Source organism: Pelodiscus sinensis, chromosome 27 (genome assembly GCF_049634645.1).
Source record: "Pelodiscus sinensis isolate JC-2024 chromosome 27, ASM4963464v1, whole genome shotgun sequence".
In the NCBI taxonomy this organism is placed as follows: domain Eukaryota; kingdom Metazoa; phylum Chordata; order Testudines; family Trionychidae; genus Pelodiscus; species Pelodiscus sinensis.
This window is the reverse complement of record NC_134737.1, coordinates 10,382,845-10,407,676: the sequence shown is the minus strand read 5'-3', so window position 1 is coordinate 10,407,676 and position 24,832 is coordinate 10,382,845. Positions and strand designations below refer to the sequence as shown.

Genomic DNA, 24,832 nt, shown 5'->3' with positions numbered 1-24,832 from the left:
GACTATAAAGGAAGCTGTAAGACTGAAAAGGAAATGTAGCCTGTTCCCGTATCTCATGGCTCTTCCCTGGCTGGGGTGCTATGGCCATTCTTATCAGAGGGAGCCGGTTTCCTGCTGGGAGGGGTAAGGTTTAATAGCTGCTTAGCCTTAAAAACAGAGCCATGAGAGAACGTAAATGCACCCACCCTTCCTCAGCTTTGATGTGCCAATGGCTGACTCCTGCCACAGGGCTATCCTCGGAGCTGTTTGTAGAGGGAGGTTCTTTGCATCTTTGGCCCTGTCCTTTGGAGTCATCCCCCATCCTTTGCTCCTGCTGTGCACTTGACCCCCTTGGCCCCATGTTACAATTGCAGTTCCTACGGTGGAGGGACTCCCTGCAGCCCTTGGCATCCCTGCTCCCCCTTGGAGCTGTCCCCGCTGGCTGGGCCACGTAGGTGACTCTCTCTCCCCACCAGGAAGCAAGTGTGTCACCACCAAAGCTTTCCTTGTGCCTGCCTGGCCATGGGGACAAGAAACAGGGAGGTCTACACAGGCCTACATAGGGTGGTTCAGAGGTGCCATTGTACCGATAAGCCACAAGGTAAAGGAGCCTCACACCAAAATTTTTACTGATGGTGATGTGCGGTGATAATACAATGGGGAGCTAGTGACAACCCGTGTAGCATGCAGCTTGCTTTCCATTCCAGAGGCATTCGATGGCCAGCAACTGTCATTCCTACCCCCAGCAGTTCAGGAGAATAGCTCTAATGGGGACACGAGGTTCCATGGGATCTAGGTTGGGTGGGGGCCGGTTTGTTTCTCTTGAGGCCCAGCGGAGTCTCGGAAGATGATGGTTGCGTATTCCATGGTGCCTGAGGAGAACAGGACAGCCGCGGGCTCCGCAGAACTTATGGCCCCTTCTGGTTTTGGGGGAAGCTCCACGTTGGCGTAGGTGACGTCGTCTGGCGTTGGCTTGGGTTGGAGCCTTAGCATGGCGTACAGGAGACCGTTCTTCAACCCCCCCTCTGGCGTGACATCTCTGGGGTGCCCTTTGTCCTTTTGGAAAGCCACAAATAACAGGAGAATACATCGATAGTCCTTTTTCCCATTCCCGCTTCCTAAATAGCAAGTGTCATGTTACCATCGCTAAGAGTCTTCTCTTTATAGGGTGAAACCGGGTGGCAGGGGAAAGGGGAAACACATTGTTCTGGGGAGCTCAGGAAACATCCTCCTGTATCTGAGGAACTGGACTGAGGCACTTCCCATATTGGCTTGTTCAGTGACATGACCGCATTGCAATCAATCAGCATTCAAGGATCTCAGAGGTCAGCCCTGTGCTGGTTGGATTGCAGACTCCAGGACAGCATGGGATCATGGTAATAGCCTTATTACAGGCATGCAAACAGAAAGACAGCAATCCCTATCCCCATCCTCTTGCTCCAGACACTAGGAAATCATGCTGCTTCCACCTGCTGCAAATCGCTCTATGGAAGAGATGGACCAAAGTGCTAGAAATACCAAACCATCTTACCTGCTGTGCTGCTAGCCTGCAGTTAGGGGGTTCACCAAAGTTCAGCGCCTGCCCTAATGTGAAAGACAGAATCTCTGTTTAATGTAATAATGGTACCTAGCCAACGCTCCCTATGACCTGGGCACTTGTGAAGCCGCTCAGGAGACATTCCAGTGCTGCCCAACAGATTAGTAGCTTTGTGTTTCTATTGGTGGTGCACATTCACACACAGTTAGTGCACATAACACTTTTATTCCACACATGTAGCAGGGCGGGCCATCACGGAGGGCCCTGGGACAAGGTGTGTGTGTGAGGGGTGGTTTTGTGCCCACGGAAGGGGCAGGGCCTCAGGCAGAAGGGGCGGAGCCAAGGAAATTCAGCCCTTGCTGCCCAGACCTGTGCCCATGGATGGAAAAACTTAGAAGGGACATTGTATCTAACCCTTTGTACATATGATTAAAAGTGGGTCCTGGGGGGTGATTCTGAAGGATATAGCATGTCTCTTTCTCCATTTCCATCCAGAATGGCCCACCCCATCACTGACCCAGGCCAGTGGGAAGCAAACCCAAACGGCATGGAAACCGGACAGACGACAGAGTGGTACCTTTTTTTCTCCCTTTGTTGAAAATAATAGCCACGAGTGAGATGGTAGCAATCAGGGCGCTGCCGGCCAGGAAACAGCCCAGTGCCAGGACGATGTAAAGCGTTCTGTGAGGAAATGCACATTTGCTCCATTAATATTCATGGTGCCAAAGGGGACTGGGTTAATTGGGAAGGGGACTCTGCCTGTTGGAAATGGGATTAAGGCTCCAAGATCTGCATACAAAAACCACACCGTCTGCTTGCGCACGGAGGCAGTCCCACAGACATCAGCGGGGCTATGCTGACTGAGGCCTCGGGAGGATCTGGCCCGGCTGTATTTCTCCAGGGTTGCTTCATGCCAGGGATAAACTCAGGAGTTTGAATTATTTTCCAGCACTTGCTGGAAGAGCTACTAGAATTCAAAGGGAGGCCTCTTCATTAGGATGCTGTACCCCCCCCCCCCCATGGGTCTGTCTTTCATCAGGCTAATTATCAGAGTCGGCTTTGATCAGGCCTAGTGATGGCTCTCATTTGACGTGTTCTATTATTTGGTCTTAGGCAGGCTGGGTTCTTAATGCAAGAGTCTGAGAAGTTCCTGCACAGCTGGGCTGTGTGTTCATCCCCTAAGTAATCCTGTGGCGTGGAAAGTACAGACAGAGCCGCTCCTGTGCTAAGGGCCTGATCCAGCTCCCACTACACCTAGTCGGTACCCTGCTGCCTTTTGTGGGGGATAGATCAAACCCTGCAAGAGAATGGGAAGGAGATGTGTGTGTGTTAGTCTTTTAGGGTATGGATAGACTGCATCCCTCTGTTGGCAGAGGGATGCAGATTAGGCAGGTCGACATTGCAAATGAGGCAGGGATTTAAATATCCCGTGCCTAATTTGCGTAAAAATGGCCGACGCATTTTGCTAACTCAGCATGTTGTCTAGAGGGGGATCTGTCGAGAAAGAAAGCCTTTATTTACAGATTCTGTAAACCTCCTTGCAGGAGGCATAAGGGATCTGTCGAAAAAGGCTTTCTTTCTCAACAGATCCCCCTCTAGACTGCCGCTTTTTGCTGACAAAGTGCTGAGTCGGCAAAACGCGGCGGACATTTTTATGCAAATTAGGTGCGGGATATTTAAATCCCTGCCTCATTTGCAATGTCGACCTGCCTAATCTGCATCCCTCTGCTGACAGAGGACTGCAGTCTAGACATACCCTTCCAGCCCCACCCTTTCCATTTTCAGTAATCCCAAAGAAATCCCCTCTTGGTACCCTAACGTCAGCGCTGAAGCCTTTTGCTTGGATGATGTTTGTACCTCTGCTCCTTGTTGCTGGCCACAGTTGGGGGGGCGGTTCCCCCCTCGTTAGCTTCATTAACTGTATCTGAAAATAAACACAAGAGTGAGTGACCCCTGCTTGCCCGCCTTGACGTTCTGGAAGTGATGGAAAATCCAACAAGACTTTAGAGATGCCTCATCCTAATCCTGAGTTGTTGCATGTTTGATAGCAAGGAGATGGTGACAAGGCGGTGTCAGGCAGGAGTCCAGAGGGGTCCTAGCCCTGAGGTTGATTGGCACATTGTCTGATAATCCCTCAAGGAAGGGCTGTGCAGTCAATTCAGGCTGTTACATGGTGCCCCTCACCACACTATCTGAGTGAAAATAGTTTACGGTAGATGCCGCCAGAAAGCAATTAGCAGATTTACAACTAGACCTCACAACTTCTGAGTCCCAGGCCCTCACGCTGCCCACTGGGCTATGCTTCTTCACCAGGGAGACATGTACAGCTTGTATGAACCAAGCCTTGGAAAATCTACTCATGGGCTCAATCCCATTGTCTAAAGTGGTCACCACTGGTTCCCATGCATCCAACTTTGCCTACTGCTGAGTGCCTCTGTTGAGAATGAGCCTTGTAGGTCTGGGGAAAGTGCAGCTACCGCAAAAGAATGCATAAGTCTCATACGGGCCCAAAGACTCCTTGGGTAAGGATCCAAGCACTCAGCTTCTGATCTGACCCTCTTCAGGGTTATTGGGGTGGAATTGTCTCAGGAACAGGCTATGCCTTGTGAGGCCTCATTTTCAGCAAAGTCATGGAGACCACAGGCATAGCTTCTCCCAAGTTATTTTCTGACTTCCTGCTTCCTGTCCTTTCAGTGGGAATGGCAGAGAAGCATGAAAGTGGGTATCAAAGAAAGCAGGGCTACTCAACACATGGCCCGCGGTGCGGTTTCGGTTTACCCAGAGCTCAACATGCAGTCCGTGGGTGGAAGCCAAAACAGAAAAGTAATCAATATAATGGCCTTCTGCTGATATACATTTTAGTAATTAAATTCCTGGACTGTCATTGCTCATTAAAAGTGCTGCCCTATGGGTGGAAATCGGGTCAATACTGCATTTTATTAATATCAGCAAATCCAACATAAATGGGGCCTGCGTGTGGTGTAGTCTTGCCTTAATCTTTATATTCATGCCTGTCAGCGTGAAATAAGCTATTTGCATATTTGCAAATACATTTTCATGTATATTCAATCACATTTAAGTTGCAGCCCTCGGCAGGTGCTATGAGTATCATTGTGGCCCTCGGGGCTTCCAAAGTTGAGTAGCCCTGAAATAAAGGGTTAATATATTTGAACTTTAACAAGAGGATGAGGTTTGGGCAACATTCAGATAAATTCTGGGGCTTTTTCGTTGGCTGGTGTAAACAGAGGTTAGTCAGTAACAACCCTGATTTTCCCGGGCTGAGGGTCTGGCTCAGTTTCTTTATTAAACCAGTAAATATTGAAAGTGTGAAAAGGCAAAATTAGGAGTTGTGTCTGTCTCTTGTTATTTTCCTGTTTCAAGGAGCCCGTCCAAAGACTGTCCTGTACCCATGTCTACAAGGGGAAGAAAATTTGCTGACTTTTAAGAGAAAGCCACATTATATGGAGTAAACTCACCCAAAACATTCAGTGTGATCATCTTCATCAGCACAGTACTTTCCAGGAAGTGGGCCTCACAGTGATACTCCCCCGAGTCTCTGAGCTGCAGCTCCACCAGTGTCACAGTAATCAATCTGTGCCACCGGTCAATCTTTATTTTGGTCCTTCCTTGTGTATGATCACCCTGAATGAACTCAACGTTGATGACAGGTTGACACATGGTTGCGGCTACCATCTTGCACCAGGTGAAATTTTTAAGTTTCCAGTTGTCCGTCACAGAATAGGAACAATTTAGGAAGACAGAGTCTCCTTTTTTTGCAGACAGCTTAACGGGAGCTGGAGAGAAAGACCGGGAAGGGGTTATTGTGGGAGACGGAAGGAAAGGGACATGTCCTGCCTGTATATACATTCCACCTGCATCTACAGGGGAAGACAAAGGACTGGACCAAACCCTAGCCCAAGAGGCTTGTAAAACACGTGGAAATAATCTCTCCCAGGTGCCCAAGGAGAACGTTACCTTGGATTGGCTGTGAATATAAAAACATGCAAATAGCTGTACTGGGTCAGACCAAAAGTCTGTCTAGCCCAGTATCCGGTCCTTCAAAAGTGGCCAATGCCAGGTGCCTCAGAGGAAGTGAACAAACAGGGAATCATCAAGTGAACCCTTCCCTGTCACCCATTCCCAGCCTCTGACAAACAGAGGCTAGGGATACCATTCCTGCCCATCCTGGCTAATAGTCAGGTCCTCCATGAATTTATCTGGTTTGTTTTTTGAACCGTGTTCAAGTCCTGGTCTTCACAACATCCTCTGGCAAGGAGTTCCACAGGTTGACTGTGCGCTGCATGAAGGAATACTTCCTTTTGTTTGTTTTAAACCTGTGACCTATTAATTTCATTTGGTGACCCCTTAGTTCTTATGTTATGGGAACAAATAAATAACTTTTCCTCATTCACTTTCTCCATACCTGTCATAATTTTACAGACCTTTATTATATTCCTCCCCCCCCCCCTTAGTCTCCTATTTTTAATCTTTGTTCATATGGCACCTGTTCCAAACCCCTTCTAATTTTATTGCCCTTTTCTGAACCTTTTCCAATGCCAAAATGTGCACAATTACCACTGGAAAACTGCACAGTATCCAAGCTGCAACCAAACACAATGGGGCATCCCTGAATCCTGGACATCTGCTAATGCTGCTGCCAATCTCAGAAGGTACCTTCACTACCAGCCCCCTGCTGGTGGGAGCCTTAGTATCTGAGGAACCATGAGAGGGGATGCCCCTCTTGTTCCTAGAATAGGGGACCATCCAGAAGAGGGCTGAGGTAGCTTGGTTTGGGCAGCATTGGGAAACTTGCTCTGCAACCGGCCCTGCTGGGCCAATCCTGCACGTGAGGATAAGGCTGCAGGACTCTTGTTGCAGCCCCTTTCGCCAGCGATGACAACAAACAGCGCTCACAAGGGACAGGGAGGCTACGTCTACACTGGCATGATTTTCCGGAAATGCTTTTTACGGAAAAGTTTTCCATTAAAAGCATTTTCAGAAAAGCGCGTCTAGATTGGCAGGATGCTTTTCCGCAAAAGCACTTTTTGCGGAAAAGCGTCCGTGGCCAATCTAGACGCGCTTTTGCGTAAAAAAGCCCCGATCCCCATTTTCGTGATTGGGGCTCTTTTGCGAAAACAAATCTCTGCTGTCTACCCTGGCCCTTTTGCGCAAAACTTTTACGGAAAAGGACTTTTGCCCAAACGGGAGCAGCAAAGTATTTCCGCAAAAAGCACTGATTTCTTACAGTAGGAAGTCAGTGTTTTTGCAGAAATTCAAGCGGCCAGTGTAGACAGCTGGCAAGTTTTTCCAGAAAAGCGGCTGCTTTTCTGGAAAAAGTGGCCAGTCTAGACACAGCCGGAGTGTGTACAAGAAGAAGTTCCATCTTGTTATTGTTCACCCCAATGGGAAAGTAGGACTTTGAAAGTGGAAGGCAGGTTGGGTGAAAGTGATCATGAAATCATAGAGTTCACAATTCTAAGGAAGGGTAGAAGGGAGAACAGCCAAATAGAGACAATGGATTTCAGGAAGGTGGATTTTGGTAAGCTCAGAGAGCTGATAGGCAAGGTCCCATGGGAATCAAGACTGAGGGGAAAAACAGCTGAGGAGAGTTGGCAGTTTTTCAAAGGGACATTATTAAGGGCCCAAAAGCAAGCTATTCCACTGTGTCGGAAAGATAGAAAATATGGCAAAAGACCGCCTTGGCTTAACCACGAGATCTTGCATGATCTAAAAATAAAAAAGGAGTCATATAAAAAATAGAAAGTAGGACAAATGACAAAGGATGAATATAGGCAAACAACACAGGAATTCAGGGGCAAGATTAGAAAGGCAAAGGCACAAAATGAGCTCAAGCTAGCTACGGGAATAAAGGGAAACAAGAAGACTTTTTATAAATACATTAGAAGCGAGGAAGACCAAGGACAAGGTAGGCCCACTGGTCAGTGAGGAGGGAGAAACAGTAACAGGAAACTTGGAAATGGCAGAGATGCTTAACGACTTCTTTGTTTCGGTCTTCACTGAGAAGTCTGAAGGAATGCCTAAGATAGTGAATGCTAGTGGGAAGGGGGTAGGTTTAGAAGATAAAATAAAAAAAAGAACAAGTTAAAAATCACCTAGACAAGTTAGATGCCTGCAAATCATCAGGGCCTGATGAAATGCATCCCAGAATACTCAAGGAGCTGATAGAGGAGGTATCTGAGCCTCTAGCTATCATCTTTGGAAAATCACGGGAGACAGGAGAGATTCCAGAAGACTGGAAAAGGGCAAATATAGTGCCCATTTATAAAAAGGGAAATAAGAACAACCCTGGAAACTACAGACCAGTTAGTTTAACTTCTGTGCCAAGGAAGATAATGGAGCAGGTAATTAAGGAAATCATCTGTAAACACTTGGAAGGTGGCAAGGTGATAAGGAACAGCCAGCATGGATTTGTAAGGAACAAATCATGTCAAACCAATCTGATAGCTTTCTTTGATAGGATAGTGAGTCTTGTGGATAAGGGAGAAGCAGTGGATGTGGTATACCTAGACTTTAGTAAGGCGTTTGATACGGTTTTGCATGATATTCTTATCAATAAACTAAGCAAAAAAACTTTGATGGGGCTACAATAAGGTGGGTGCATAATTGGCTGGATAACCGTACTCAGAGAGCAGTTATTAATGGTTCACAATCCTGCTGGAAAGGTATAACAAGTGGGGTTCTGCAGAGGTCTGTTTTGGGACCGGCTCTGTTCAATATCTTCAACGATTTAGAAAGTACGCTTATTAAGTTTGCAGATGATACCAAGCTGCGAGAGGTTGCGACTAATCTGGAGGATAGGGTCATAATTCAAAATGATCTGGACAAATTGGAGAAATGGTCTGAGGTAAACAGGATGAAGTTTAATAAAGACAAATGCAAAGTGCTCCACTTAGAAAGGAACAATCAGTTTCACACATACAGAATGGGAAGCGACTGTCTAGAAAGGAGTACGGCAGAAAGGGATCTAGGGGTTATAGTGGACCACAAGCTGAATATGAGTCAGCAGTGTGATGCTGTTGCAAAAAAAGCAAAGATGATTCTGGGATGCATTAACAGGTGTGTTGTGAGCAAGACAGGAGAAGTCATTCTTCCTCTCTACTCTGGGCTTATTAAGCCTCATTTGGAGTATTGTGTCCAGTTCTGGGCACCACATTTCAAGAAAGATATGGAGAAATTGGAGAAGGTCCAGAGAAGAGCAGCAAGAATGATTAAAGGTCTAGAGAACATGACCTATGAAGGAAGGCTGAAAGAATTGGGTTTGCTTAGTTTAGAAAAGAGAAGATTGAGGGGGGACATTTTCAGATATCTAAAGGGGTGTCATAAGGAGGAGGGATAAAACTTGTTCATCTTGGCCTCTGAGGATAGAACAAGAAGCAACAGGTTTAAACTGCAGCAAGGGAAGTTTAGGTTGGACATTAGGAAAAAGTTCCTAACTGTCAGGGTAGTCAAACACTGGAATAAATTGCTCAGGGAGGTTGTGGAATCTCCATCTCTGGAGATATTTAAGAGTAGGTTAGATAAATGTCTATCAGGGATGGTCTAGCAGTACTTGGCCCTGCCATGAGGGCAGGGGACTGGACTCGATGACCTCTCGAGGTCCCTTCCAGTCCTAGTATTCTGTGATTCAATGATTTTATGACTTCAAATTGGGAGTGGTGTTTCTCCATGTCATGGGATTTCTATCAGAGTTAGTCAAAGTTTTCCTGACAGAAAGGTTCAATTGTTGATGCAAAATGGCATTTGGTCTAAATAGAAAATTGAAGGAAATGTTCAGTTTTATATATTTTTTTAAAATGTTCATGGAACAACTGAAAATCAAACTTTTTTTAGTTTTAAACCGGAACCTTCTGGTTTATGTTGTTTTTGAATGCTTCTTGTTTAGTTTTTTGGCTCAAATTATTCATGGGGGGATGGGCAGGGGGAGAGGGAGGGAATTGCTTCCTAACCAGCTCTTGTTTTAACCTAGATATGTTACAGGTGTCCCTCTAAATACATGTATACCATACACATGGTGTTTCCAGGGCTAGATATATAATTGGAGGTTATTATTTTCAGCGACTCGCTCTCTAAATTTGTGCAGGGAGTTGATGTCTATAGACACTTTGTTTTCTCTGGAATGGGAATGGAGAATTAGCCTAATTTGGAATATCCTGGTTTGGGTTCCAGCTGAGTCATGGCTGATCTGTAGCTCACCTTCATAAGATACCACCACTTCCACCTTTTTCAAAGGGATATCCTTCCTAGGATTTGAAACCCCGCACCAGTATGTTCCTGAATCCTCCACCTGGAGCTCTGTCATGGACACAGAAATCCAGCCCATTCCTAAGTCTCTTAGATTCAATCTTCCCGTTGATGCAATATTCCTTCCCCTTGCTGGTTGAGTCAGGACTCTGTAGAGGCATTTCCCATCTGACTGCTCCTTGCACCAGAATTTCTCGTGTTGTGAATAACTATGCTTATCATAGTAACACGTTGTTCTGAAAGAGCTTCCCGCGGTCACCAATTCCCGCTCCGCTCTTGCCAGGCCTGGCCCTGCCAAAGAAAGAAGAAAATTGGTGAGAACGACCTCAGCCAGTGACTTGCCCATCAGGGATGCTACTTCAGGTTGCTGGGACTGGTACTCTAGGCTCTCCACTCTGTCTAAAGGCACCTCTGTGCTCGATTCATCGCCGCTGCCTCCCTCCCATTCAGATTTTCACGTTCTTCACCATTGTGGTGCTTGTATCTGCCTTGCAGGTCAGCATGTGGGCAACAGAGCTAGGTGGGTAAACTGTCACTGGTGTGATCCTCTAGGCACCTCCCAGCATTGTTCTGTCCAGTGCACTCACTGTTGCTTGTGCCAGACTCCTAGCATGCAGTCCTTAGACGAGTTTGGAGATAGGAATCCCTTCTAGTGAGAGAGGAGCCTGTCTGCAAAATTTGAGGGTGGTTAAACCCTCTCTAAAATATATGGCTTTTCATTCCGCTATAACATATGCAATTACTGGAAAAAAATATGGAGAACAGGCAGGCCAAGCGTTTCCAGTCTTTGCAAACAGCTGGGAGCCCAGTTCCATGCCCACTCCCAGCTGGCAAACGTGAGATGCACAAGAGCAAACGAGTGGCAGATGCTATACATGCAAGAGCAAATGCAATATTCCGTGTCAGTCTCTCGGTGCCTTACCTGCTAGTGCCAGCAATAGCAGCAGGGCTGGGAAATCACCCATGCCGTAGTGGGACGTGGGCGCGATCTGGAAGCGGCGGAATGCAGCCTGGAGGCGTCTTTGTCTCTGCGAAGCGGGGGCAGCAGTGAACTCGCTTGGTCACTGTTTGTGTCACGATGCCCCCGCGGTGACCACCTCATCTGCAGTTGTTGGAAAGACACTTTAACCACCGTCCTAATCTCCACTTTCAGGCAGGAAGCCGGCCTTTTGGCTGTCAGCCGTGTCTCCTTGTTTACTTGTGTTTAGCCATCTGCTTTTAGAAATGGGGCGTGAGGGCACAGACAGCGAGGTCTGGATGGTACTGGGTCCTGCTGTGAGGGTCTAGTGTTCTATGGTAGTGAATGAATGGAGGTGTGTGTGTGTGTGTGTGTGTGTGTGAGAGAGAGAGAGAGAGAGAGAGAGTTCTATCTTCTTTAGTTTAAACCTTTGGTGGCTGCTTTCTCCTCTTTAGTTTTACCTAGTGGAAATAAACCCATATTAGCATAACCCTGGGTGGTCTCCAGTGAGAATATTTTTGGGGTAACAGTACTGGGTCCTGCTGTGAGGGCAGGGAGCTGGACTTGATGACCTCTCGAGGTCCCTTCCAGTCGTAGTGTTCTGTGGTTCTATGATTAGCCCATGTTCTCTTTTAATGGCATTTGTAGCCTTGGAACATATTATAGGAAGAGTTTTCAGTTTCAATTTTGCTGCAGTGGGGGATGTCTAGATTGGATATTAAGAACAATTATTTCCCTAGGAGGGTGGTGAAGCGCTGGAATGTGTTGCATAGGGAGGTGGTGGAATCTCCAGCCCTAGAGGTTTTTAAGTCCTGGCTTGACAAAGCCCTGGCTGGGATGATTTAGTTGGGATTGGTGCTGCTTTTAGCAGAGGCTTGGACTCAGGGAACTCCTGAGGTCTCTTCCAGCCCTACGATTCTATGATTCAATGATCCCTAAGCACTTTGTAAAGGCAGGGAGTTAGTCAGAGCTGCACTGGAGAGCAGGGGAGACATATAGGAAATGACTTTGCCCATCCAGGCCTCTTGGCAGTTCTGGGCTGAGTCTCTCTCAATCTCTTCTGTTGCAGCTGTTCCAGCTGCGTATAAACAGCGGCCTGTTTATGAGAACAGCACTGTGGGCACTCCGATCCGAGGTGATGGCCGTAACTGTAGGACTAGTGGCTATTCTGCTCTCTTCCCATGGGGTTTTCCACACACACTCCAAAAGGGCGGGGTTTCACCCCTGGGTGAGATGGAAAACATTGCGATATCTTGATATGTGCCATGGACTGGACTTGCTCCAGTCTGCATGGTGGGGATGTGGGGCTCTGTGCTTGTCTACACAAACCTGTAGTTGGCAGCAAGCAGAGATGAGCGGCTGCCTTGCGCTGGCTCTCATGGGCTAGTGCCGTTTCAAAGAGGACTAGGTCAAAAGGAACTGACAAATCGTTAGCGAGAGTTGAGAACGGGGAAGAGAGGAATAGCTCAGTGGTTGGCCTGCTCAACCCAGGGTTGTGAGCTCAGTCTTTGAGGGGGCCTTTTAGGGATCTGGGGCAAATCTGTCAGGGATGGTACTTGGCCCTCCCATGAGGACTGGACTGGGCTGGACTCGATGACCTCTCAAGGTCCCTTCCAGTTCTATGAGATAGGTATGTCTCCAGATCAATAAAAATACACAAGTCAGCAGGTCCACATAGGCCGTTAGTCCCAGGCAGGCTCATGGGAGGTATGTTCACACCCACGGGAGCCTACACCCCTGGGAACAGTGGGGTGCAGGGGGAGCGGCTCCATGCTCCTATAAGTGACGTAGCCTTGGCAGAAGGGGTGTGGCTGGCAGCAGCCAGCCCTCAGCACTGCCCGGAGTGCATCATGATGTGCTCTGGCAGGGATTTAAGGGGCCAGGAACTCTGGCTGTTGCCATAGTGACAGCAGTGGCCAGGAGCTCTGGGCCCTTTAGAATCGCCCACCCCCCTGGACAGTTGCTCCTTTTGCCCCCCCTGTCGGCAGGCCTGTTTGCATCCCCAACCACAAACCAACTGTGTGTGCAGACCAGCCCTGTACGCTGGTTTTGTTTGGCTCTGCCTGGGGGTTACAACAAGCGCGCGGGGCTTCCATGTTTAAGAAGGATGAATTCAAACTGGAACAGGTACAAAGAAGGGCCACTGGGATGATCCGAGGAATGGAAAACCTGTCTTATGAAAGGAGACTCGAGGAGCTTGGCTTGTTTACTTTAACCAAAAGAAGGCTGAGGGGGGACATGATTGCTCTCTTTAAATATATTAGAGGGATAAATACCAGGGAGGGAGAGGAATTATTTAAGCTTAATACCAATGTGGACTCAAGAACAAATGGATATAAACTGGCTAGTAGGAAGTTTAGACTTGAGATTAGACGAAGGTTTCTAACCATTAGACGAGTGAGGTTCTGGAACGGCCTTCCAAGGGAAGTAGTGGGGGCAAAAGATCTATCTGGTTTCAAGATTAAACTAGATGGGTTTATGAAGGGGATGGTTTGATGAGATAACATGATCTTGGTAACTAATTGACCATTCATTATCAGTGGGAAATAGGTCAATGGAGGGATGATAGGAGTTACTATAGAGAACTTTCTGGGTGTCTGGCTGATGAGTCTTGCCCACATGCTCAGGGTTTAGCTGATTGCCATATTTGGGGTTGGGAAGGAATTTTCCTCCAGGGTAGATTGGCAGAGGCCCTGGAGGTTTTTCGCCTTCCTCTGTAGCATGGGATACAGATCACAGCTAGAGGATTCTCTGAATCTTGGGGTCTTCAAAGTATTTGAAGGCTTCAATATCTGAGATATAGGTGAGAGGATTATTCTAGGAGGGGTGGGTGAGATTCTGTGGCCTGCACTGTGCAGGGGGTCAGACTAGATGATCATAATGGTCCCTTCTGACCTTAAAGTCTATGAGAGGAGAGCATGGCAGGCCCCACGTTCGGTCATTTGGGTGCTAGGGGCATTCTGGGGGTGAGTCTGTGCAGGTCTTAGTGTTTTGCATTGTGTCAGTAGATCCTTTCTCAGGGGTGGCTGGATGCAGCTGGATGCAGAGTTCAGTGGTGACTAAACTCACATGCCAATGACGTGGCAAGAAAAGGGCAGAAAAAAACCACAGCAGGGCCACCCAATTTTTGCAGCCTGATTTCTTGTGAAATCAGGGAAGTACAGGCCTTTTAACGCCGGCAGCGGGCAGACTCGGAGGCCGTTGTTCTGTTTTGGGCAGCTGGTCTTTGTGCTGTTGCTCCGGTAATCACGCTGAAACTCTGGTGCCCAAAGATCCAAACTGCCGTGGGTAGAAACCCTGCAGGATTCTCCCTCCTTGCCTCCAAAAGGCCTGTAAGCAAACAACCCCCTTCACGCCCCCAGCCTGGCCCTGATTCCTGGTTCATGACAGCAAAGGAGAGAATCAGAAACTCAAGCCCATGTGAAATGAGCTGAGGATTTGAATTTAGATTATACAAATAGTCCCCAGCTTTTCTGAGCTGTACTGACAGGCTCAGAACCCCACCATGGTCCCAAAATCATGAGCTTTAAATAGAAAGATGATATGCCTTTTTGATCTGTCCTTGGGTGTTGAACTTCCCCTGCCCACTCCCGGTGTGTGTGAGAGATGCAGAGTTGCCAAATGCTCCCAAATAGAAGGAATAAGGTGATTTTTGGCTTCTGCTGTCCTCAGATCTGTCTTCTCCCCACATCCAAGTTTCCATCAGTTCTGCCCAGTGTGGGATGTAGGGGGATTCCCCATCCAGTGCAGGGAAATAAGCCCTGCAAGCGTGGCTTCCATCTTGCCCCGTCAAGGCTGTTCCCCAGTTTGGCACTTCCACGGTGGGGACCCACGAGAGTCCTTAAAATACCTTGCCACAAAGGTGTCTGTTTAAAAAGTCCTCAAGGTCACAGACTCCTTGGCCGCGGGCGGTACGCTGCCACCACCCAAATGCACAAGCCTCTTGAAGCCAGGAAAGAGCATTTGGGGACCTCCTTCCCGTGGGGTACCTCCAAGCTTTGTAACCCTCTGTGGTGGGGTGATTGCCCCATATTGGCTAAAGGGAGTAAAAGCAGGCAGAAGGGAGCCTGCACAGAACTCTGGCCAACCAGAAAGAGGCTTTTAAAGAGCCAATCAGAGAGTGGCTTGCTGAGGCAGCCCGGTATAAAAGGAGCTGCTCAGCAAAGAGAAGGTCAGTTAGGTCCAGATCAGGGAAGGTGCACAAGCTGGTTCCCAGAGAACCACCTTTGGGAGGGCAGTACTGGGCAGGCTCAGGGAGTCTAGAGAGGAAGGTGCTAGCCTGATGCCTGCCAGGCTGATGGCCTTGCCACACTGGGTCAGACCAAAGATCCATCTAGCCCAGTATCCTGTCTTCCAATGCCAGATGCCCTAAAGCAACACAAGGGAAGTGGCCCAGGGAACTAGAGGCAGTAGAGGGGAGTACGGAAGGGCAGGACAAGTCTGCCACCAGATAATCTCTGGGTTGGGACCCAGAGTAGTGGGCAAGCCTGGGCCCCCCTCTTCCCTCCGTGGCACCACACTTTGCCACCAAGGCTTGGCAGATACAGACTTTGGCTGGCCCCTGAGAGAGAGAGGCTACTCCTGCAGGCCACAGTTGGCCACAGTGGCAGTGGAGACACGAGAGTGCCAATAAACCCCTGGAAGGACAAGAGACCATTGCAGGGGACGCTGATGGAAGGTGGTGTCCTGAAGAGGATGCTGTGGTCGGGGAGCAACACAGATCGAGTTTAGGAGCGTGGATGGGGGAGATACCAGCCCGAGGAAGGCACCCTGCTGATGAAAGGATTAATTCACCAGAGGTGCCGCAGTGGTGAGTAGACTCCATGACACCCTCCCTTAGGAGAGAGCTTGAAAACAAACTGAAATTTCTTAATAGTGGACCTTCAGTCTCAGGCCCGTACCCATAGAACCTGCTGCTTTTTTAGGACACAGGAATCAGATCATAGTTTTAAAAAGGTGACTTTATTAACAAAGCAAAGGAGACTTACTTGGTGAAGCAAATTGGTTGCAAGGTGTTACAGAGCAGCAAGAAAAAAAATTAAAGCACAGAAAATTACTTCTCTGGGATTCAGTTCAGGTACAGGGGCGGGGGGGGGGGGGGGGGTTAACCAAATGAAAAAACAAAGAAAATAACCTGTTCGTGTCTAACTCTAAATATTCTCTGTTCACTTACATATCCTTTGTTCCAAGGTTCAGACTTTTCTTGGGCCTAGCTATTTTTAGTGAAAAATCCGTGCATTTATTCCTGGTTTGGTCCATCTCTATCTGCTCAGCTCGTGCACTAAACTCACACACAAAGGGAAAACTGCCTTGTTTCATTTCAAACTTCTCCCTCTCTCTTCCCATTGGCTCTCCTGCCAACACTTCCTGAATACCTACTGTTCTGGGGTTAACCCTTTTGTTACTGAAATCTGGGATGTCTAGAAAAAGGTAGTTAGTGCCCCTCCTATCCATCACAGCCCCTTTAAAAGGGAGCCCTTGCTCCTCCTGTCTCATCACTTCGTGGGTAGAAAGTGGATGTCTTCTGGCTGAATAGGCCACCGTCTGCTCGTGGTGGCCCTGTATAATCCTGAGGCCCTTGGAAACAAAGTACAATGGACAGGAAGTGGCTGCAGCTGGTTACCTAGTGTGTGCCTTTGTTGTATCTAATACAAGCCACACCACAAGGACCAGTGTGTCAGGTACTCAGCAGATAGTGGGTCTACAGCTCAACCTCTTTGTGTGGCATCGGTTGTGGTTTGTACTCCTCTGACTGGTATCACTGGCTATAAACAGCGGTGTCTCTCTCCCTGGCACTGTGGGCGCTGCTCTCTGAAGTGGCATGAGTTTGGGGGACCTCAGCTCACTTGCCTGAGGCAACACAGGTAAGCAGCTCTAACAGGTGGCGACTCCCTGTACAGTTTTCATGCTGGGAAAGGAAATTGCTGAAGCATGGAAAGAAATGAAGCCTGCAGGACAATCAGTCCCCTAATATCTGCTGGCGTGAATAGTTCTATGTCCCTCAAACCCAGTGCTAACCGTAGCTCACTGTCCAGCGGCCCCACCTAGCAGGGCATCTGTTCCATTGCATCAGAATCCCTGAGCATCCAGTTTGGGAGTAAAGTTTGTTTGACACCATTGCTTGTACTAGACATGGCCGGTGGAGCTGACATGAGTTTGCAGACCTGGGGTTCCTCTGGCAAAAACCCAACTCAATACTGCCCTGTATTGGTTCCCTGTCTGGGTAGAGGGACTCCCTGACAATCTGAGATGCAACAATGCCTCTCATTTTAGCATCCTCTCTGTGTGTAATGTACATATCCCACTGCGGCCCCTGGAGATTGCTCCTGATATCTCGATGGCTCAGGCCTTATTTACACTGGCATGTTTTGTCGCCACAAACTGCCTTTTGTTCACAAAACAGTGAAAGCATTTACGCTACAATGCAAGTTTTGTTGGGAAATCACTCTGTTTTGGCAACAAAACTTCCAGCCTGTGAGAAACTTTTGTCCTTTCTCCTTCCCTTATTGTTAACGAAGAGCCAATGTGGACTCTGCTGTTTATTTTGTTGAGAGAACTAGCTTCCACCAGTATCCCTAATGGCTGTGCTCAGTGTTCTGTGATCTCTGCTGTCCTGCAGGCATGCGCTCCTCCCCTCTCAAAGCTCCGGGAAGTATCTGACAGCTGAGTGAGCTGCTCCCTTTGGAGAACAAAGAACAAATCATTGGCATGCTCCTGTTCTGCTCTGCACTAGAAACACAGTGGCAGGCAGATTGCTGCTGCAGGGGGAGGGCTGGAGAGACGGCTGTGCTGCTTTGACATTCCTCAGCTTGGAGAGCTAACAGAGCTACCCAAGACATGCAGGGATCAGCTCTGCCTTCCCACAACACTCACCTCATTGCTTTGCTCTTATCTGTTTTCAGGCATGTGGCCATCCACTGTTGACAATGGGAGGCAGAAAAACTGGTTTGACCGGTTTTCACTTTTAGCGACTTTTGCATGTCGACAGCACTTTTGTCACCAAACCGTGCCAGTGTAGACACTGCCTCTAATACAATACTCCAAGACTCTCTTGGGAATTAGGAATGTGCATTGCCAAATGCTGTCTTTAGCTCCTTTTGCACCTTGGCATTTTCCATTAGGTTTGCAGGCAAAACATGGCTTAGTTAGTAAGGATTTATCCCAAGGCTACTCAACTTTGGAAGCCCCATGGGCCACAATGATACTCACAGCACATGCCAAGGGCCACAACTTAAATGTGGTTGCATATCCATGCAAATATATATGTAAATAGCTTCTTTTACACTGACAGGCATGAATACAAAGCACTTCTCACAATGCCTCTGAGCTTCCCGCACCACCTCCCTGGAAGCTAGAAATGCCAACACCCTGTACCTGTCTGTTTCAGCCAGGCCGTCCTCTCGCGTCTTTCAATGCTCACCCTGCCTGGGAGACGCTTTGCCATTGTGGAGTGTGTTGAGCTCCTGTGTAAACCCAAACTGCACCTCAGGCTGCAAACAAATGGGCCATGGGCCGCATGTGGCTCACGGGCCATGTGTAGAGCAGCTCTGGTTTATCTGTCATGGTTGGGGACGGTGGAAAAACTGAGCAGAACTTTCTCATTTGAAGCATGTGAGTGTTTACAGCTGTGAATGTCTGTGAGAGCATCTTTGCAGGTATGTGTATCCATGCTGGAGGAGTTGGGGGTGTGGCTGGAAATACTCTCTTGGAATTCTTTTTCTTGGCCTCTTTCTCTTCCTCCTTTCACCACATCTTTGTCTTACTAGAGCTTTCCTTTCCTTTCTTTGATTCTGGAAACAAAATACAAAATGGAGTAAGAGATGAGGAATCCACGCTGGTTTCAAGAGCTGTCTGCTTTCCTGCTGGCCCTCCTCATAGACCTAAACACGCCTCTTTCTCACCCCACATTTGAAGCCTGAGAGTCCATTAGTGCCAGTGTACATCAGGACTGTGGCCGCTGCTTATCAGGCTGGTCAGTAGGGTCTCACTGTTACTCTGTTTCTAAAGTCTGTTGCACCCACTTCTTGTCTACTGTCTTCTACTCTGATTGGAAGCTCTTTGGGGCAGGGAAAAATCTTTCTGGTTTGTGTTTGTACAGCAACTTGCACTACAGCGATCTGACCCATGTCTGGGTCCTGGGTGCATTTGTAGTACATAGCTCTAATTGTGGTTAACTGGGTTACCCTGGTGTGGCTCATGGGACACTCACGTTCCTGGTTGTGTTCTACTCTTCTTACCGTAATTAGCCTTGGAGATTTGAAACACAAGAATGGATTCTATCTTGGTATCACATGTTTGCACTATGCACTTAGAAGTCGGATCATTACAAAACTCTCTATTTATTAATGTCGGCTTCATTATACACGCACAAGCCAGTGCAAAAAATAGTTCTATCAATGATCATCTAAATGTACAGATAGTCAGAGTAAGAAAAATGCTGATCTGTCCTTCAGCCTTGCTCCTGTTTCTCACTGCTCTTCCTTCCCGGCCAGATTCCTCTCTCTTGCTTATGTCTGGGGCTCAGCACAGGGGAATGCTCTCCCAGTTGGGGCTCATTCTGCTCAGGAAGGTTACCTGTGAGTGGAAGGAGCTGGTGTTTGTTCCTGCCGTGGGTCACCTGCCCCATGGCTCTGCTGCTCCTCCTGCAGGCGATGGTAAAGATCAGTAGTGCGGCTATGAACTTAGTGCCCAGCCACGCCACCATGATATAGAGGGCATTGACTCTGGCCTCAGGATTCCAGCTGTGGGAAACCACATGTATAACCATTAGGGACAACTGGGAACACTGGCTTGCAGCTTGTATTTAGCTCAGCCCGATTCTTTTTTCTTTCTTTACCTCTGCTCATCGTTCCTGGCTGCAGTGGGGAGGGTGGCCCCCTTGTCATCAGTGAGATGGGATGTAGCCGCAACATCCGTCCCATAATAAGATTCTGTAAAACCACAGGCATGAAGTTAGTATGAGTGAACCTTTCCCTTTAGTTTTGCCCTCGTCATGAGGAATAGCGAGACTAGAATTAGCTTGTTTGTTAGCAGTGAGCATGAAAATCTACCCTATACCATTGCCATTTACCAGCTAAAATTATTTCTATGAGTGAAGTCTCTTGATTGTTGGAACAGTCTTGCAAGAGAATTGGTAGCAGCTCCTCAAAGAACCTCTTAGGAGATCCCTCATCTCCAGGGTTTTACAAAGGAATAAGGCATCTATAGTCATTTGAAGGTCTGAGCTTCAGAGCCTTGCAGAATCATATGGTATGACAAATAAAAGCATGGGCATGACGAGGAAGCAAATTTTGAGTTGCTGGTTAAACCTGAGAAACTGGAGGTCCCACTCAGGTAAGGATCCACAAGCTCATTTGAGCCTCTTTGTTGTTATTAGGGTGGATATTTTATGGGGAAGGGCATTTTCTGGTGAGGAGTCTGTTTCCACCCAAGTTGGACATGCCACAAGAATGCTTTTTCCTATGGCCTATTCTGTATTTCTGCTTCTTGCACTGGCTGAAAGTGAGAAGGGCAAGAGAGGAGGACTATTAGTATCACAGAAAAGTGGAATATTCTCACCCACTGCGTTCACTCTAAGACTGGGTCCAGATTCAGCTCAGTTCTTGTTTTATGCACCCCAGTGTGGATGGGATCCACACTGCAATTAATTCAAGCAAGAACTCAAACAGCACAAGGTCTTTCTCTAAACCTCAAAGTTGAAATTACGAGGTGAAGCCCAGCCCATTAATAGCTCTTATGGATTTTTACCCAAGCCCCACTACACATGGTGAGATAATCTGTAGCTAGTACTAATAGATACCAAAGCTGTGCAGGGAACTTCAGGAATTCTTCACTTGTCTCCTGCAATTTCCTTGCTCTGAGGTGCCCCTGTGAGCTCTGCCTCTCACCACATCCACTGGGAAATGAGAATTTGCCAACTGCTAAGGGAAGGCCACTTCTCTTTGAGTAACTCACCCAAAACATTCAGTCCGATCATCTTCAGTAGCTCGGTACTTCCCGGGAGGTTGGCCTCACACTGATACTCCCCCGAGTCACGCAGCTGGAGCTCCACCAGCGTCACGGTAATCTCTCGTTTCCTCAAATCAATCTGTATCCTGGTCCTTCCTTGTGTATTAACAATCTGATGGAACTCGACACTGATGACAGGTTGACACTTGATTGCAGTTACCATCTTGCACCAGGTGAAATTTTTAGGTTGCTTGCTGTCATCCATTACAAAATAGGAACAAGTTAGGGAGATGGAGTTTCCTTTTTTTGCAGATAGCCTGACAGGAGCTGGAGAGAGAGACCGGGGAGGGGTTATTGTGGGAGAGGGAAGGAAAGGGGCCTGTCCTGCATGTGTATAAATGCTACCTGCATCTATATGGAGAGACAAAAGATCAAACCTTTCACAAGCAGTAACAACAAATAGCACTAAAATGGAACCGGGTGGTAGAAAGTACCTGGGATATTTATCTGCAGGTCTGGCCATCTTCCTTATTGGCCATTTCAACAGATAACCAGGGCTTCAAATTCACAGTGGGGTTTCTCCATGCCATGGAGTTTCTATTAGAGTTGGTCAAAATTTTTCTGTGTCAAAGGGATATTTGTTTTTAACAGAAAATGCCTGTCTGTCCAAATATAAAATATGTACAAAAATGCTCACATTCATGGAAATAAATTATTAAAAAAAATAAACAGAACTCCAAATATTGAGTCTTAAACCAAAGCCATTTATTTTTAAGGGGTTCCAGAATATTTTTTGTAGTCTTTTAAGCAACAATGGGAAATGATTTTTTGTTTCTCAAAAGTTTTCATAGAGGGGGGAAAAAAAATTCCCAACCTACTGTGGTTTACCTATATATTATGTGTTAGCACATGATCTATAGGGGTATGCATCTATGGATACACATTTATATACATACATGCATCTAATAAACATTTTGTTTCTATAACTAGATATGCGTTGGGGTTTAAAATGTATTGACCATCTCTCTGTAATGTTATAGGGGTGTTTATACGCACGGATTGTTCTATTCCCTTTATTTAGAAGCAGGATTGGGAATAGAACATTAGTCTCATTTGAAATATCCAGCTATGAGTTGATATGTGTCCCAGCTTGCTGGTCACTGATCTGTAGCTCACCCTCATAAGACACTGCCAGTTTTATCTTTATCAATGGAATAATCTTCAGATTATCGGAAACCCCGCACCAGTATATTCCCGAATCCTCTATCCGGAGCTCCGTCATGGACACAGAAATCCAGCCAGTTCCTGAGTCTTTTAGGCTGATTTTTGCTTTTGGAGGAGTATTTTGGTAATTCCTTCCAGGGGAGCTCTGGGCTAGGATATTGCATTCCAAGTCTGACAGCGCCTTGCACCAGAATTTCTCCGTCTGGGAATACTTGGTCTTGTCGTATTGACACCCTGTGATGAAAGTATCTCCCTGCACTCTTCTCACCATATCTGGGTCTTTTCCTGCCATGCAGGGCCCTTTCAAGGAAAGAACAAACGTTAGAGTTGAATGTGGGGTCACTGGCTCTTAACAACCTTCCCTCTACTTCAGGCTGCTGGGATTGTTAGTTTAAGCTCCTTGTATCTGCCTAAATGAGCCTCAATGCATTGCAGCTGCCTTCTTCCCATTTATGCTGCTCCACTTTGGAACTCACATCACCCAGTCTTCAAAGTGGGTTACAGTGTGAACATGTCATCAGCAGTTAGGCTAGTGCTCTCTGGTACAGACTGGTAAACAGGAACCTATCTGACTGTCTAATCCAGTGTTTCTTAAACTGTGTTCCGCTGCACACTCGTGCGCCATGGAGAACAACAGAGTTCAAAATGGCCACCCTTAAAGTGGCAGGTGACCTTTTTTGTTTTTTCCCCTCAATAACTTCCCCCTCCCCCATCCTTTTTTTTTTTTTTGGTCAACAAAAAATCCTTGGTGTTCCTCATTTAAAAAAAAATTATTGTTTGGTGTTCCTCAGTCTTAAAAAGTTTAAGAAACACTAATCCATCCCCTTTTCAGTGTAGGATTGTTCCCTACACTGTTTCTCTGCTGTTTTCTCCAGACTCTACACAGTCCTTAGGTGCATTAGGATAAGGAATTCCTTCTAGCAGGAGAGGTTCCTGTTTTCACAATGTGGGATGTCCAAAGCCTCCACTTTATGGTTTTCATTCCACTATTACATATGCAATTACAGAGAGGGGGAAATGTGGTGACTCGGTAGATGGAGCATTTCCTGCCATCACAAATAGCTGGGAGCCTAGTCCTATGCCCGGTCACAGCTGCCAACGTGATAAGCCGAGTGTGCCACTAACGCAAGAACAAACGGAATATTCCGTGTCTACGGCAAGGGAAGGATGATATCTCAGTGCCTTACCTGTTAGTGCCAGCAAGAACAGCAGGGCTGGGAAGGGACCCATCCTGTAGAGGGAATGAGCTTAGATCTTAGAGAACTGGACTGCAGCCTCAGGCATCTTCCGTGCTGTGAAGATGAATTTCCCCTCATGGGTAGGAAGTGAATGCCCCTAGCCACTCTCTGTCACGTGTTGCGCTGGCATGACAGTGTCGATTTGCAATTTGTTGGGAACAGTCTTTAACCGGAGCAATGCTCCTAAATTTAGCCTTTGGGGAGGGTGCCTGTGTTCAACAGTGTAGGAACTCCCAGTTGCTTCTCATTTTAAAAAACCACAACAGCTTAGCCATGGATACTTGAAAATAAGGAGTTGGGAAAGAGGATGGTGTGTATTTTGGAGCAGAACCTTGGAGTTACAAACACCTCGGGAATGGAGGTTGTTTGACTCTGAAATGTTCGTCACGCTGAATGAAATGGTGTGGTTGTTCTTTCAAAAGCTTACACACAAACATGGACTTAATGCAGCTCTGAAATATTATGAGGCAGAAGGAAAAAGCTGATTTTTAAATTTTTTTTAGTAGTTTCCATGTAACACTGTACTGTATTTGCTGTTTGTGTGTGTTTGCTGCGGCCTGATCATGTACTTCCAGTGCCAAACGAGGTGTGTGGTTGCCTGGCCAGTTCGTAACTCTAGTGTCTAGAACACTGAGGTTCTACTATCGCTTCAATAATGTTGTAAGCCTCAGTCTGTTATTTTGTTAGCTCTTCATTTCTGTATTGCATGGAGTGGGACAGTTCCTCTCCTGTGCCCCATCTCTGCTAGGCTGGGGCAGGAGGTATCAAGGGGATGAAGGTGAGTCAAATGGTCTAGAGGCTGCTTTAAACTTCACCAGGTGGCAAGAGCTTGGAGAGAGCCTTGAGCTGCACTTCTTGTCTCCATCCAGTGGGGAAGTGGTGGGACTGGAGATGGCTGCCACGCTGAACAAACCTCAGTGTGTGTGAGGAGAGCCCCTGTGTCTCCCATCCCCAGGGCCATAAGGATGGTGCTGGCCACTTCTGGGAGCTGCCCAGAATGAAAGCAGATAAGGGAGCCTGCTTTTGCTCTGCTGCCACGCCGAATTGTTAGCACCCAAAAGCTCCCGGTGTGGCTGAGGTAGCCTCTGGAAGATAGGACGTGATTCTGGGAGACTCCCAGCGAAAGAGGCAGGGTTGGCAACCCTAGTTAACTATATGAAAGCATGCATGGGTATGTGTGCCCAAACAGCAGATCACATCTCTGACTGCAGTGTAGACACAAGGCAAGAGAAAATCCTCCTTTAACTCTCTCCTACAGACTCGGTTCGAACCTTCGAGCACTGACCACCTTTGTGCTTTGTGGGGAAACAGAGAGGCACTCACAGGATTTGGCTGTCACAAGTTCCTAGGGGTATGTCTACACTACCCTCCTAGTTCGAACTAGGAGGGTAATGTAGGCATACCGCACTTGCAAATGAAGCCCGGGATCTGAATTTCCCGGGCTTCATTTGCATAAACTGGGTGCCGCCATTTTTAAATCCCTGCTCGTTCGAACCCCATGCCGCGCGGCTACACGCGGCACGAACTAGGTAGTTTGGACTAGGCTTCCTAGTCCAAACAACCATTACTCCTCATTCCACGAGGAGTAACGGTAGTTCGAACTACCAAGTTCGTGCCGCGTGTAGCCGCGCGGCACGGGGTTCGAACGAGCAGGGATTTAAAAATGGCGGCACCCAGTTTATGCAA

The 24,832-nt window shown here is 47.4% G+C and overlaps 2 protein-coding genes across 2 annotated transcripts; both read right to left on the bottom strand.

Annotated features, from left to right (window-relative positions):
• Window positions 1–3: 3 nt before the first annotated feature.
• On the bottom strand, window positions 4–10,839 carry LOC102445062 (uncharacterized). The gene is made up of 7 exons (XM_006119330.4): window positions 10,701–10,839; window positions 9,731–10,069; window positions 4,993–5,310; window positions 3,374–3,440; window positions 2,094–2,197; window positions 1,511–1,563; window positions 4–1,035 (listed from the first exon to the last, which is right to left on the bottom strand). The coding sequence occupies exons 1-7, from the start codon at window positions 10,741–10,743 to the stop codon at window positions 772–774; spliced, it is 1,188 nt and encodes a 395-aa protein (XP_006119392.2). The 5' UTR covers window positions 10,744–10,839; the 3' UTR covers window positions 4–771.
• Window positions 10,840–15,664: 4,825 nt separating this feature from the next.
• Window positions 15,665–23,811, bottom strand: LOC102444823 (polymeric immunoglobulin receptor). The gene is made up of 6 exons (XM_006119329.4): window positions 23,096–23,811; window positions 21,861–22,208; window positions 20,691–21,011; window positions 19,573–19,666; window positions 19,311–19,477; window positions 15,665–18,526 (listed from the first exon to the last, which is right to left on the bottom strand). Exons 1-6 carry the CDS (start codon window positions 23,136–23,138, stop codon window positions 18,480–18,482), a joined length of 1,020 nt encoding a protein of 339 aa, XP_006119391.3. The 5' UTR covers window positions 23,139–23,811; the 3' UTR covers window positions 15,665–18,479.
• Between the last annotated feature and the right edge of the window lie 1,021 nt (window positions 23,812–24,832).